This window comes from Haliotis cracherodii, unplaced genomic scaffold, assembly GCF_022045235.1.
Source record: "Haliotis cracherodii isolate W230 unplaced genomic scaffold, xgHalCrac1.p SCAF_31, whole genome shotgun sequence".
Lineage (NCBI taxonomy): Eukaryota > Metazoa > Mollusca > Gastropoda > Lepetellida > Haliotidae > Haliotis > Haliotis cracherodii.
Window position 1 is genome coordinate 3,321,970 of NW_027266288.1, and position 14,230 is coordinate 3,336,199.

At 40.1% G+C, this 14,230-nt stretch overlaps 1 protein-coding gene across 1 annotated transcript; it reads left to right on the top strand.

Moving 5' to 3' along the window:
- Window positions 1-1,928: 1,928 nt before the first annotated feature.
- On the top strand, window positions 1,929-7,438 carry LOC139477152 (perlucin-like). The gene is made up of 4 exons (XM_071259702.1): window positions 1,929-2,015; window positions 6,137-6,222; window positions 6,949-7,036; window positions 7,221-7,438. Exons 1-4 carry the CDS (start codon window positions 1,952-1,954, stop codon window positions 7,436-7,438), a joined length of 456 nt encoding a protein of 151 aa, XP_071115803.1. The 5' UTR covers window positions 1,929-1,951.
- The last annotated feature ends 6,792 nt before the right edge of the window (window positions 7,439-14,230 follow it).

A 14,230-nucleotide genomic window follows, 5' to 3' on the forward strand; every position in this document is an offset into this window, starting at 1 on the left:
TGTATTGTCTGACATGATTCTTTGTGTGAGTGTTTCAATACCCTGAATTTCTTGTTTCGTCCAATCAACAACACCAAAAGAATACGAAAGGACGGGCACAGCATAAGTAATTGTGGCTTTGATTTTATTGCGAGCGTTCAGCTCTAAACTCCAGATTTTCTTAAGTCAACATTTGTTACTCTGCCCGAGGTTTGCCCTTGATATGGGCATTCTGGAGTTTGTCCCTAATCTGCATCTCTAAGTACATATAGGCCTGACATTCCACAAGATGGTCAGTAACTCCTCCTCCAAGTAAACATACGGATCCTCCCTCTTCTACCTTGCCACGTTTCAAATGAAAAATGTTGCATTTTTGAGTCCAAAGGACATGCCGATATCATTAGAAAAGTACTCAACAAGCAGAATCTGTTTTTTTTTAGTATAGATCCTTTATTGGCTATAAGTTCAAGGTCATTCATGTAAAGGAGGTTAGTAAGGGCTGTTGAGATTCTGTGCTTAGATGTCCCGGGTGACAACTGTTTTCTTTGCTGAGCTAAAAGCTTAAAGGTTTTAGTGACAAACAGAAAAACAAAGGGCTAAAAGAATCGCCCTGAAATATTCCTCTGCTGATAGAAATGGGTTCCGAAGTCACCACCTGCCCCATATCAAGTTGAGTTGAGTTGACCAGCAATTCATTAATGACTTGAGTAAAACAAGTAATCGCTTGGGGACGTCAATACATTATTATTATTATTATTATTATTATTATTATTATTATTATTATTATTAAAATATAAAAGAATGCAGCAAATGAGGGTTGGTGTGATCCTGGCACAGTCAGGCTCGTTAGGCTCATCATCAGCTCAGGGGCGTTTCCCCTGACACTCTCCCAATGTCAGGCAACAGACCTAAGGCACTGAGAACAATGGGGATTCGGGCCACAATACATGTACATTTTTAGTACATATATACAGCTCAATAGTTTAATTTGTTACAAAATTATTTGCAAGGTTAATTTGTTAAAGAAACTACAATATATCCCAATTAATTATTGCTCCTCAATGGCTGTTTTTTCGAATTCCCTTCTCCGTTTACCAGTCCTGTTCCTTTTGGGAGTAAAATCATTTATATATATATTCCTCAGATATGGATTACTACTTATCGGGCCTTTTGTCGCAAAAATGTGGAGAAGGTCTCAGGCCTGTATTAATATATACTGCGCACTAGCCACTGACTTGTAAATTTTCTTCTGAAGCCCCCCGTTCAACATGACTTATTCATGTATGTACCCTATTCGACGTTATAAGCGCCCACGGCGATATTTGCTAATATATTGGCAAGTAAACAATCCCAATTAGCACCCCTTCCGATTGATCAATGTACACAAGACTTACTCGTGTGCTATATGAACCCTTAATTATGGGCAATTAAATTCTGGAAATATATACCTGCCGTATATAAACATTTCAGGCTGTCAGCTTAAACCACAAAATTTATCTTTCAATTCTGTTTTTTTCCACCAAAATAATATTCAAATAAGGGCCCCTTATTTCTAATTTTGAGAGCGCCCTGGGCGCTTATTACGTCGAATACGGTTAGTGTATTTGAGATACATATTTTATGAACCTACGTTAGTAAATATCAATTAAACCGACAAACATGACATTTGTATCTTGACGACTTAATTCAAATAATTTATTTATACTCGGATATAAAAACATATAAATGTATTCAGTTTCACAAAGGTAGAAATCGTGAAAGGTATATTGTGTTTTGTTTATAATATTGTTTAGCCCTATGTCCCTCTAAATACGCATCATTAGTTCCAAGCTGCTTGTGTCCCGATAGCTTAATCAATGCTCATCTTTTCACAGCTGCTCCAAACCATGAAAACGCTTTATATCATATATGCATCCGTTTACTCGCCAGTGCATCCTATGATACGCCAACCGCCAGCATCTCAACTGCAACAATGAATGTGTTCTCTGGTGTTGCGCTTCTACTGTTAGGCTCTTCCATGATCCTGTATGCAGAGGGTAAGTCACTCATTTCACCAAAACGTTTAACATGTCCTAATGGCATAAATAGTAAATAATGTTTTCCTGACATTTCTTGATACTCTGTGCGAACAGAAAGAAAACACAACATTGCTTTTTTACCTTACTGTCATCCTTAAAGAAATATGTTTATACACCTCATTTATATGTCTTTGAAAGCAAACATCAATAAACTAGTGTATACTCCAGGAAATTGCCTTCAATAAAATGCACGTAAGAATCGGTAGATCCATAACTTGGATATTTGCATGTGTTACCATATGGGACTACATGTATTAGCATTCTACAACAAGGTTCCGTGTGTCTATCATGTTTTACATCATCTATAATAAAGGTTTTGTTTTTCACACCCCACGTTTGGAATGCCATAGCATAAAGGAAATTGTCTCGTAACGTTTTCAAGTTACAGTAACCAGTGAAAATGATGCACAAAATGCAGTAGGAAGCTATTTCACAGCAATATTATGCTGATTTAGCGTCACATGAGGGACCATTGAAGTATTGGTTTAAACTGTTTTGTGGCTATGACTCTCATGGCGGAACGCCATATATTTCAAGGAGACGTGTTTCATGCAAATACTTTCGTGAATCTGATGCCAGGTTGTTAAAATATACAATATCTCGCCAATAAATGCTTTTAATTAAGTTAAGGTCATATAGCAGCAGAATTGCGACCTTCCTCAAATTGACAATACTTCACGTATCTATACTCAGCAACAAAAGATCCTGTGACACCAATATTTTAGTGTATTTTTCAAACAAGTAAAATTTGGTTTTCAATATTGTAGTACATGTATGGAATCAAGTCATAAAAACGCAACTGCTACAGAAAAGCATGCATTCCATGCAAAGGTTGACTTTTATGCAAGCCCCATGCATTTCACTACCCAAGAATGGGTATAAAAACATGTGCGTTAACGAGATTCCATATGCATTGTTTAGCATCGTGCTGACAACAACCACTCAGAAAAACAACAACATTACGCAGTTATTTTACATTACGAAATGCCACGCCTGTCCGAAAATGAGCGTCTGCAAGCCAATGGTATGCTTGAAGCAAGATCGAGTCAACCTGATGTTGCAAGACAATTTAACGTCCACAGAAACATCATTTGATGTTTATGGCAACGTTGGCAACAGACGAATGCAGTCAGAGGCCATTCCTCTGAGTGGCAGGCCACGCATAACCAATAATCGACAAGACGACTGGATTCGAACAACACACCTACGAAATCGATTTCAGCCATCAATAGTGACTGCAAGAAGCATCCCTGGCCTTCGACGAATATCTTCACAAACTGTACGTCGTCGCCTCAGATGTGCAGAGATTGTCGCCAGAAGACCCAGACGTCCCATTTTGACAGGAAACCACCGTCAAGCACGTCTACAATATTTGACGACACGCGATGTTGCGCTTCGTTTCATCTCGGACCTAATCCTATTCAGGACTCAATTATAGCTCTATATGAGGTATCCAATCGCGTATCGTTGCAACTGCATGCAATTTTCAGGGTAGTACAGAGTTGCAAAAAAATACTACTTTTTATCGTTTTAATGATACTTCATTATGCCATGGGAAAATGACAGATGGCGAGCCTTTGGTATGCTTCAGTGTGATGTCACACGCCAATTTAACGTCCAGGCCATATGACACTAATGGTGACGCGACGAGGGCTGGTAAAAAAATTCTAAGCCTAACAAACAAAACCAACAGTTGGGAAAGTGTTTTCAATTTTATTTTTCAACATAATCTCCCTGCTTTTCAATACCCTTCTCATATCGACAGTGAAGCTTTTCGATTCCAGTCAGGAAGGAGTTTTCTGAAGCCACCCTGCAAAACCCGTTCATGGAAGCTTTAAGGTCATCGTTGTCGTCATTGCGCTTTCCTCAAAGGTGATCTTTCAGTTTAGGAAACAAGCGGAAATCACTTGGTGCCAGGTCGGGCGAGTATGGAGGCTTTTGGAACCCACATTGTCGCACAGCCACCTTTGCAAGTCGAGCGATGTGAATATAGGCGTTGTCATGAAGTAGTAGAACTCCAGAAGTCAGAATTCCTTGCCAGCTTTCTTTGATAGAATCTCTCATGTGATGAAGCAAATCAGCATAGTAGGCACTAGTAGTACTAGTAATCATCTTTGGACTTTCAAAGAAATCAACAAGGATCACACTCTTTGAAACCCAGAATACAGTGGCCATGAATTTCTGTACTGATCTTGAAGACTTTAATTGTTTTGGTGCCGGAGACGTGAAATGGTGTCATTCCATTGATTGACTATTTGACCCATTTTTCATCACCAGTTACTAATCTCTTTTTATATTTGAAAAAATCCTCCTCAATTTAGCTCGAAATTTTGTCTAGCAATGTCAGTTCTTTTTTTCATTAAGATTACTTTGTCACTAACCGAACAGATATCTTATCCAGCTGTAAATGTTTGTGAACAGGGTGAATGGATCCATTCCTTAGACCTGTGTCTTCTTCAAGTTCAGCAATGGTAATATCTGACAGTATAGGTTTTTCTATCTCCTTGATTGAATCTTCATTGATGGGAGTTGAGGAACGTCCAGACCTAGGGTTATCATCAAGGCTTGTTCTCTCAACCTTGAACATGGATCAACAAAGTTTAACCGTGGAATAACTAGGGCACTAACTCTTGTGCCATGAATTTCATGGGGAGTACATTTCTCTAAAGTCATAAACTTAATGACTGCTCGGTACTCGCTCTTTTCCTTTTCTGTATCCATTAGACCCCTATCACAATCTACTGGCTGTCACTAATATACAAACGGACTCAACAGACCAAATAAACTTGAAATGAACTACTAAAAAATGTACTACATTGACTAGTTCACATTGTTATGGCCCATAGTTGAAAGTTAGTCAGACTTAGAACATTTTTTGCAGCGCCCGTATTAACAACCACGTCAGAGACGGTCACCTCAGTATCCGCCCACCCGTGAAAACCCCTTGCCAAGATATCGTCGACACAGGTTACAGACAGCCAGGCTCACAGCCCGTGTAGAAGCGGCGTATCTGCGAGGGTGGTCAGCAGGCACTGACACACCTACGGCATCCGTGAGAGACGCCCAGCTTAAAGGCTAATACTAATCAAGGTCGACGTCTCCATTTATTCAGATATGTAGTCTTTGTCACTGATGTGTCACGTTTACTTGTTCACCGATCCGATTGCAGAACACCGTCTTCAGGCATCCAGGTGAACGTTATGGCACGCCGTGCGTTCTTGAAAGCGATCGTTTGAAGGTGTCGGCTTAATGATCTGAGGTGAATCAACGGGTACACGGTACAGTCAAACTGTTGTGATTGATGGGAATTTGAATGTTGCGAAATACCAGAATGCTTGCAAGATCCCCTCATCATTCAAACATGCTGGGATGAAATGGAATGATGTTTCGAGGCCATTCTCATCTTCAAATGATGTTGCAGGAACTCAGGTTTATCCCTCCTCAGATATGGACTACCATTCATCGGGCGTTTCTTTGCCTCAATGAGCAGAAGGTGTTAGGCCTGCATTATTGCCCACTGCCACTGACTTGTAAACTTGTCGCTGAACCCTCTCGTCCAACATGACTCATTGGCATGTCAGGAGCGCTCCTCACATGGACTGGTGCTCGCTACCGTACCTTCGTAACATTTGCCTCCGTTTCAAAATATTCAAATTATTGCAGGATTACAATACAGTAAAATACGCTTATAACAAACACGCTTATAACAAACACGCTTATAACGAACTGATGGATATTATGAACTTAACGTTTGGTCCCGGCATGGCTCCTCACCTTCTGTACCTTCTGGATATTGGTATATTGTACTTTTGATACCGAACATGAGTAGATTAGGAATATTAACATGAGCTTCTTTTTCCCTGTTTTGAACTGCTGGAGGACCTACGGTGCCACATCGCCAGGATCTACTAGTAATTCTTTATTTGCCAACACCCACTTCCTACATGGGTCTTTCAGCCTGGTCTATATCCTATACTTCTGTTTAACAGTGCATCAGAAACATATGGCTTTAACTAACCGATTCCAATTGCTTATCAATATCAATTACATAAACCAATATGTTTGTTTAAATGTTGAAGGTTCAAGGTGTGTAGCAGGGTTTCATTCCCATGGACGTTCCTGCTACTGGTTCTCTGAGATGACAGGAACGTTTGCTGAAGCAAGGGTAAGTAACCAGTGCTGAGTCTTCTGTTCAAATATGATTAATATATAATAGGAAAATATCGAAAACATTAAACGTATTTTGAAAACAATGTTTCTGGTCTAACTTCTTACCCCTTTATCAGGTGAATGGTTGAATAAAAGAATGTTGATATGTACACAGACTTGCTATGAATAAACGTGATAAGATTAATGTACAGAGCTATAAACAGTAGAAACAGGACTGACAAGGGGAAGCCAATAAAAACATCTGGAGTGGTATTGATTCAGATCGGTTGGTGTATCATTGTGCTATATAGGTTGACAATCAATCGATCAAATCTGATCGAAGTTACACTTGGCAAAATACAGAAACGTGCACTAGGATATTTCATTACATGGGGTGCCACATATTAGATAAATATAACACAGATGAGTTATGGACTGCTGACTATATATGCACCCGACGGGAAGCGGAGCTTATAAATTTGCGAAGAGAAAATGGGGAAATGCCCACATGCAATCGTGTACATGCATTGTACAACAGATATGTAAGGGATCAAAAATGACAAGACGTGTTCATGTTGATTGTCTATACCTGTTTATCATCTAGTGGTTTGGAAATTGTTTTCGAAAAATTAAAAAAAACATCATTGAGAACGGGAATCCAGTGGATTGACATCTTAAAATCTCAGGACCTCAATAGACGGTTGATATACTACTGTTCATCCCGATACCATTCGTTTTGCAGTCAGTCTGTCAGTTTTTCGGAGCTCGGCTCGTCATCATCAACAGTCGAGCGGAGGATGACTTCATCAGGGGATATGCAAGGGGAAAAGGTTTGTAGAGGCACAAGTGCACTGAAAGCCTAAGAGTTTTGGATAGGTAAGCAAGGCAGTGTGACTCTTTACATAGACAGGTGACACGTTTTGAAAAACAATAATTGAAAGACTTTTTTGACAAACAATCGATCAATTTGTTGAGGCTGTGTTTCAATTCTAAACTTCACCTTTTGCATTTAAGCTCCCATTTACTTCATTGGAGGGAATGACCTGGCTCGCGAGGGCAGGTTCGTCTGGGAAGGAGGCAGACCTTTTGCTGGTGGATACCAGAACTGGGGATCGGGTCAACCAGACAACTACAAGGGGGGTGAGGATTGTGCCACCATTTGGAACGAAATCGGGTATCTCTGGAATGACGCCCATTGCAGCCAAAAGTGCAACTTCATATGTGAGATTTAAAAGTGAAGTAATTAAATTGTGTGGCTAATGCCTGGCATCCCGTTTTCTTTCGCTTCTATCCAGAACCAGTATGTGTCACACTGTACAGTCATGATGCGTATCCATGTACATTCACTAACGTTGGTATACCTTCAACTCACTTACTTCTAGTTAGTCCTGCAATATACACTGATTTCAGACTTGAATAGTTTCACATTTGGTCTTCTGATCCGCAATATTCTGAACACAGTATTTCTCAAATATTACATTTTCTTCAAATACAATCTGAACAACTTACGGGAAACCTATCTTGGAACAAGTTATACATGAAACTTAGACTCAACATGCTTGGGTAGATTACCATTCAAAGTATTGCCATTGTAGAATGTCTGAAAGTAGAGGTGAATGTCGTATGAAGCGACGGAGTGGATAAGGTGGTAAAGTTCGGTGACCATTCCAAGTATTGCCATTGTAGAATGTATGAAAGTGGAGGTGAATGTCGTATGAAGCGACGGAGTGGATAAAGGTGACCTGGTTGACTGCCTGTCATAGTACCGGCGACGTGGGACGTTGGTCATAATATCAAAACAAGGCATGTCATAAATACTTTCTGTGGTGTAGAAGCTGTCGTAAAAGCTCTTTAGTCAGTAAAAGTTTATCACACACCTGTTTCCCAGTGACAGAATATGTCTGTGTGTAACGATTGATTACCTTGACCACTGAAATAGTGTGTTTCTATATCTACAACTATTATGTCTAAAATGTAGATAACGTTATGCCTTGGAGCCTAAACAATGGATCACAAGATTTCTTTCAAATTATATATAATGTTTTTGTACAAAATCGTGATTCATTTTCACTTTAATCGGCATTTAAAAACCTTGTTTCTTCGAATATAAATATATGAGACCATTGTTTAAGTTTTAAGCTCCTACGCAAGAATGAGACATATCCACTTGCACCTAGTGAATTCATCAATTAAGGATGCCACACAATTGGCTTCTGGGCAAGCATGTGTAGCAGCCATAAGATTTCCAATCCCCATAATGGGATTCAGACCACGGACCGTCTGATCCGAGGTCGGACTCCTTGTCCACATGAACAGAGGTTAAGCCTGCCAGCACTTCCCCATCAACAGAAGACACGCTTTGGGCCGCGTTTTGCTGATATTTAATGTGCACGTACTCAGCCCCTACGTTAGGCGCTAATGTAGCGGTCATACAATATCCGATTTCTGGGATGGGATTCGAACCACGACCTTCTGATCCAAGGTTAGGCAAGCTGACAGGGTGTGGATGTCGTCTGTGGGATGACTGCAGCCTACTATACATGCCTTCCTGTTCAATATTTCAAGATTCCATCCTGATTCCTTAGAGATTTAGAGATGTACAAGACGTCCTTACATACACCGGGTTTGAGCTGGCAGTAAATATTGGTGTTGTGTCGCTTGCAGAAAGTGTTGGGCCGGTGGCAGAGTTATTCAGGGTTGTATCCAGTAGAAGTTTCACTTCGTGCTTTCCTCCTAAATCAAGCTGACACTCGGTGATATAGTAGTTTATTTGTTGCTCAACGCCGCGCTCAGCAATATTCCAGCTATATGATGGCGGCCTGTAAGTAATCGGGTCTAGACCACACAATCCAGTGATTGACATCATGAACATCGATCCACGCAATTGGGATACGATGACATGCATCAACCAAGTCAGCGAGCCTGACCACCCGATCCCGTTAGTCGCCTCTTACGACAAGCGTAGTCGGCTTTTACAGCAAGCATGGGTTGCTGAAGTTCTATTCTACCCCGGATCTTCACGGCTCCTCAGTGATACAACTGATGTTCTTTTCAGCATAACCAAACTCACAATTTACTAGGGCCTCACTCGAGTGAGTTTTGTTCAACTCACTCTTTTCACGCATAACATAGCTATCGGGGAACTACAAGATAATCAATTAGTAGTACAATGATAGTAATAATAATGACGAGGGACATAATCTCAATGTTAATATTGTTGATGGTTCTCTACTGCTGAACGGTGCTCGCTGCTCGCGAGGAGCTTGTTTTGAAATGAAAATTAATTCTAAGCTATCCATTTGTCGTGATCACGTTAGTTCTTTCGCCTTGCTACACACAGAATATGTAGAGTGCGTCATGGAAAATGATAAATACAAAATACTTTGGAATTGGCCTTAGACCTATCCAGGTCCTGAAAACCTGATATTGTCCTTTTCATAAATCCAATGAAATCATCTGTCTCTTTTGACACTAAAGTGATTGACAAGCTTCAGGACAAATATGTGGACATCGATTTCTAAATGTTACACTTGCATCCCAAGTACTAAGTTGTCCGACTCCCCATTCTTCTCGGTTCCTTAGGTTTGGTACCTCCCAAACTCTGTTGACTGACATTGGGAGAGTACCCGGGTTTGCTACCAGCCCTTCTGACCATCTGGGTAACGCAGAAGGCTTGCAGAGTTGGGGAGTCTTCACGTTCTCCGAAAGGTTCTGGGTGGGTTCGACTGGGCAGCGCTTCCTGGGAGAAGTGCCATTCGCTGTCTGGGCTGCGTGTAGAGACAGCAAGGTCCCTGAGCTGATGATGAGCCTTACCAGCCTGACTGCCAGGATACACAAACCCTCTTTGCTGAATTTGTTTTCTTTTAATGAACCTCCTCTGTCCTATTTACATTCAACGTGGACAAGTAGTGGACTATTTAACTATAAAATATTAAAAAATATAATAAAGAATTTTTTATTTATTCTTACATATATGGACAGAGCGCTGATAACAACAATAAAATCGACAAACCATGAGAAGTTTCAGCTACACCTCATAATTACGTTCATGATACATATATCTTTTGATTATTGATTACTGAACATTTACCCTTTGATGTATAAATAGATGAAAATGTCTTTTAGCAGTATTACATTTGTGATACTTTCGATAGGTTGAAGATTTGTTTGTTTGTTTGTTGTTTAACGCCGCACTCAGCAATATTCCAGCTGTATGACGGCGGCCTGTGTAAAAACAATCGAGTCTGGACCAGACAATCCAGTGATTGATATCATGAGCATCGATCCAGGCAATCAAACCAAGTCAGAGAGCCTGACCACCCGATCCCGTTAGTCGCCCCTCACGACAAGCATAGTCGCCTTTCACAGCAAGCATGGGTTGCTGACGATCTATTCTATTCCGTATCTTCACGGGTCTCATAGGTTGAAGAAAGAATTTTACGACTGCTTTAAGAAGGGACCTCTTCACAACAGACATGTCCGGGTAAGAAAAGAAACCCCCCTCCCCCCACCCCAACCCTACCAACATCCCCACCCTCCACCTATGCTGACCGCCTCCATGGTCTAGTGGTAGAGCGTCCGCCGGGAGCGAAAGGTCCGGGGATCGATCCCCGGCCGCGTCATACCTAAAGACGTTAAAAGATGGTACTATTGTCACCATGCCTGGATCTCGACATTAAGAGGATTAAACAAGGACTGGTCGGCTCGGAGTCAGGATACTGTGTCTAAGTGGGATATTTATGGTAAACTGCGTATCTCAGTGAGCTAGCACTATAAAATCGGCATCAGTCCGGACTAGTACAAGCAGCCACACACACACACATACATGCACGTTGCGAAGTAAGTGCAACAATCTTCACCATTTCACCTCAGCACCACCTCTATGTCAACCTATACACTCTCAGTTCAACTTTGTTCATGGCAAAAAGATGTATCCTTTATTCATTATTTGGCTATATGTGTATTACAATGACATTGCTTGGTTAAAAATATATATGAAAAAATAAAATCGACTAAACTGACCATGTCGGAGAAGCGTACGTATTATACCATATTAACGCAGGGTTGCCTTTTTACCAAAGCAATGTTCGGTTAATATTCCATAGTACTACGTACCTTAATGTCATTGCTTTATTTCATGACTGCCAAGACGACACTTTCAGACGTATATTTCGCCTCCTTGTTCTTGCATATGGATAAGGTGCGTTCAGATTTTTTCATTTCCAAACTCTCATGTCACGTGATCGCAGTTTGTTCGTCTCTTTGTTTGTTTGTTTGTTTGTTTGTTTGCCTTTTAACGCCGCACTCAGCAATATGGTCCAACCATATGACGTCGTTGTGTAAGTAATCGATCCTGGACCAGACAAACCAGTGATTGAAATGTTGATGTTCATCTTTTTTTTCCAAATAGTGTAGTCTATTTTCCCATTCCACATTACATCGTATACAGTGTGAGAGAATGTAAGGTACAATAGACAATATATATGTAATTTACACAAGCCACAATCGCATTGCTTTTAATAGATAGGTGATTGAGCGAGGATGGTTTTACGCAGCTTTTAGCAATATTCCAGCAATATCACAGCGTGGGACACCACAAATGGGCTTCACACATTGTACCCATTTCGGGAATCGAGCCAGGGTCTTCGGTGTGACGAGTATAGATAGGTAAGTATTGAACAGTGGGTTCAATAGATTAAGACATCAACATATTGAGCTTATATAATTTGTGGCACAAGTAGAATGTAATTGGTATATATTTACATCCCAAATGGTGATTGCTACAAATTCTTACAAATTGATACTCATCTACTTTACCCGGGTTACAAACAAAACATAACCGTTGATGTTTTAGCTCTTTTCTGTATCACAAAGCTGGGAACAACATCTCATTTGAGCAACTTTTGTTTGTTTGTTTGTTTGTTTAAAGCCGCACTCAGCAATATTCCTGCTATATGGCGGCGGTCTGTACATAATAGAGTCTGGACCAGACAATCCAGTGATTGACATCATGAGCATTGAACCACGAAATTGGGATACGATGACATGCATCAACCATGTCACCGAGCCTGACCACCAGATCCCGTAAGTCACCTCTCATGACAAGCACAGTCCCATTTTAAGCAAACATGTTTTGCTGAAGACCCATCATCACGGGTCACTGAGCAAGTGCATGCCTATACTTAAACATAGTTATCTCCTTAAAATATGATTCTGAGCCAAATTTAATTTTGAATGCGTCATAAAGGGTTAATTTTGATAGGGCTGCGCATCAACCTTGGTCATAAGAAGATTTTTCACTTTATTTTAGACATGAAGCTGGCAATGTTATTTATAGACTGCTGCCCCCATTCGAACCCAAAGCATCTGATGCCCAGGCGGCCATACCATTATTACAGTCTAACATGAATAAATAATAACATTTCGTTTCAAAACGTGATCCTTTTACGCTGCTTATTTTAACAAATACTTAGCAACACGTTCACATGCAAATATGTACATCTGTAGAATATTTCCTTATTCTCTTCCACGACTGCTTCACACATAAAAACTGCTTACACGCAAACATTTGTACAACTTCTATTTCCGGGGATTTATCTACAACCCATACTTCAGAACCATACAGTAAAAATTACCAGATTTGGAGTCAAATGTTTAAAACAACCGACGGTCAAGGCTGCAGCGTGGCCAGCGACTTTATAGTTTCAAAGAGAACTGAAAGGAGGCCTTATTAACCTGATTAGACCATGACAGTGATCTAGAAAATAATACTCCATGGTATTTATTAAATACACACTCAAGTTCATGCTCGTCAAATTACCACCCCTCAAATCTTGATAAATTGTCACCCATTTTGAAAACAAGAATTTTGTCTTATCTAGATTAACTGAGAAATGGTAGTTGTCACAAAAAGATTTTCTGACATCAATATTTTTTGGAGCCAATAGATAGTATCACCAAAATGGACAATATCATCTTCAAAAAGCATCAAAAATTCCTGTACGATATCAATGTGTAGCTGTACACCTGGAGCAGAAGGTGAATCTATTTGTCAAGCAAGTCAATTGATAAACATGAAGGTTAGGAAAGGAATCATCACACAGCCTTGTCTAAGACGTAGAGGACAATCAAAACATTCAGAAAAAATATTACTTGTCTTAGCACATCTCTTGACACAACTATAAATAGACTCCTGTGCAACACCATATAGTTTAGAATAAACCATAATTAATATTCATTATCATTCAAATTAAAATCAATATTAGAATGTCCAGTCTGTTCAGTGGAGTTGCAATAGCATTCTTCGAATCAATTCTAAAAATGCAAAAAACATTCCGAAATATTTATGTTATCCTTTTGTGGCTTCTTTGTTGTATATTTTCTTAGTTCAGCTTGAAACTCTTTTGATTTGTTATTTTGTCTAACAGAGCATCTCTTACAGAAGCACTATACTGTTTCTTTTTAATCCTGATTAGGTCAATCTTCCCGAGGCAAGTGAGTTAACTGACCTTAAAGGTCCAGTTTCCACCCTTGCCGAACTAGGCTTGTATTATGGAGTTATATTTTGGCTGAGTCTATGCATAGTTCAATCAAAATCGCGTAACGAAGTCGAAATCCTGTTCGTTAACTGTCGAGCAGATTCTGGTCGATTGCAGTATTTGCAAAACATATGCCCCGCCAACTCGGCGTCAGCAGATATTTTCGAAATCTTTTCATGTCTTTAGTCAAAGTGCTCACGTGATTTTTTTGCACATTGCGATGTAAGATCCGTTTTATGACAATATAGATATTGATTATTGATCAGATCGCCTTTACTCTTCGCCGCCATTTTGTTTTTAAGCAAATGCAAGTGATACAAGAGGCGGAATCTGATTGGTCCATAGGAGAGGCAGAAAAGGGACACAACTCATAATAACCACTGGTGGCGCTACGATTGGGCCCAGAAATTCCTGCCAAGTTCGACAAGGGTGGAAACAGGACTTTTATAGTTAGTTAACTCCCTTGCCTCGGAAAGATGAATTAGG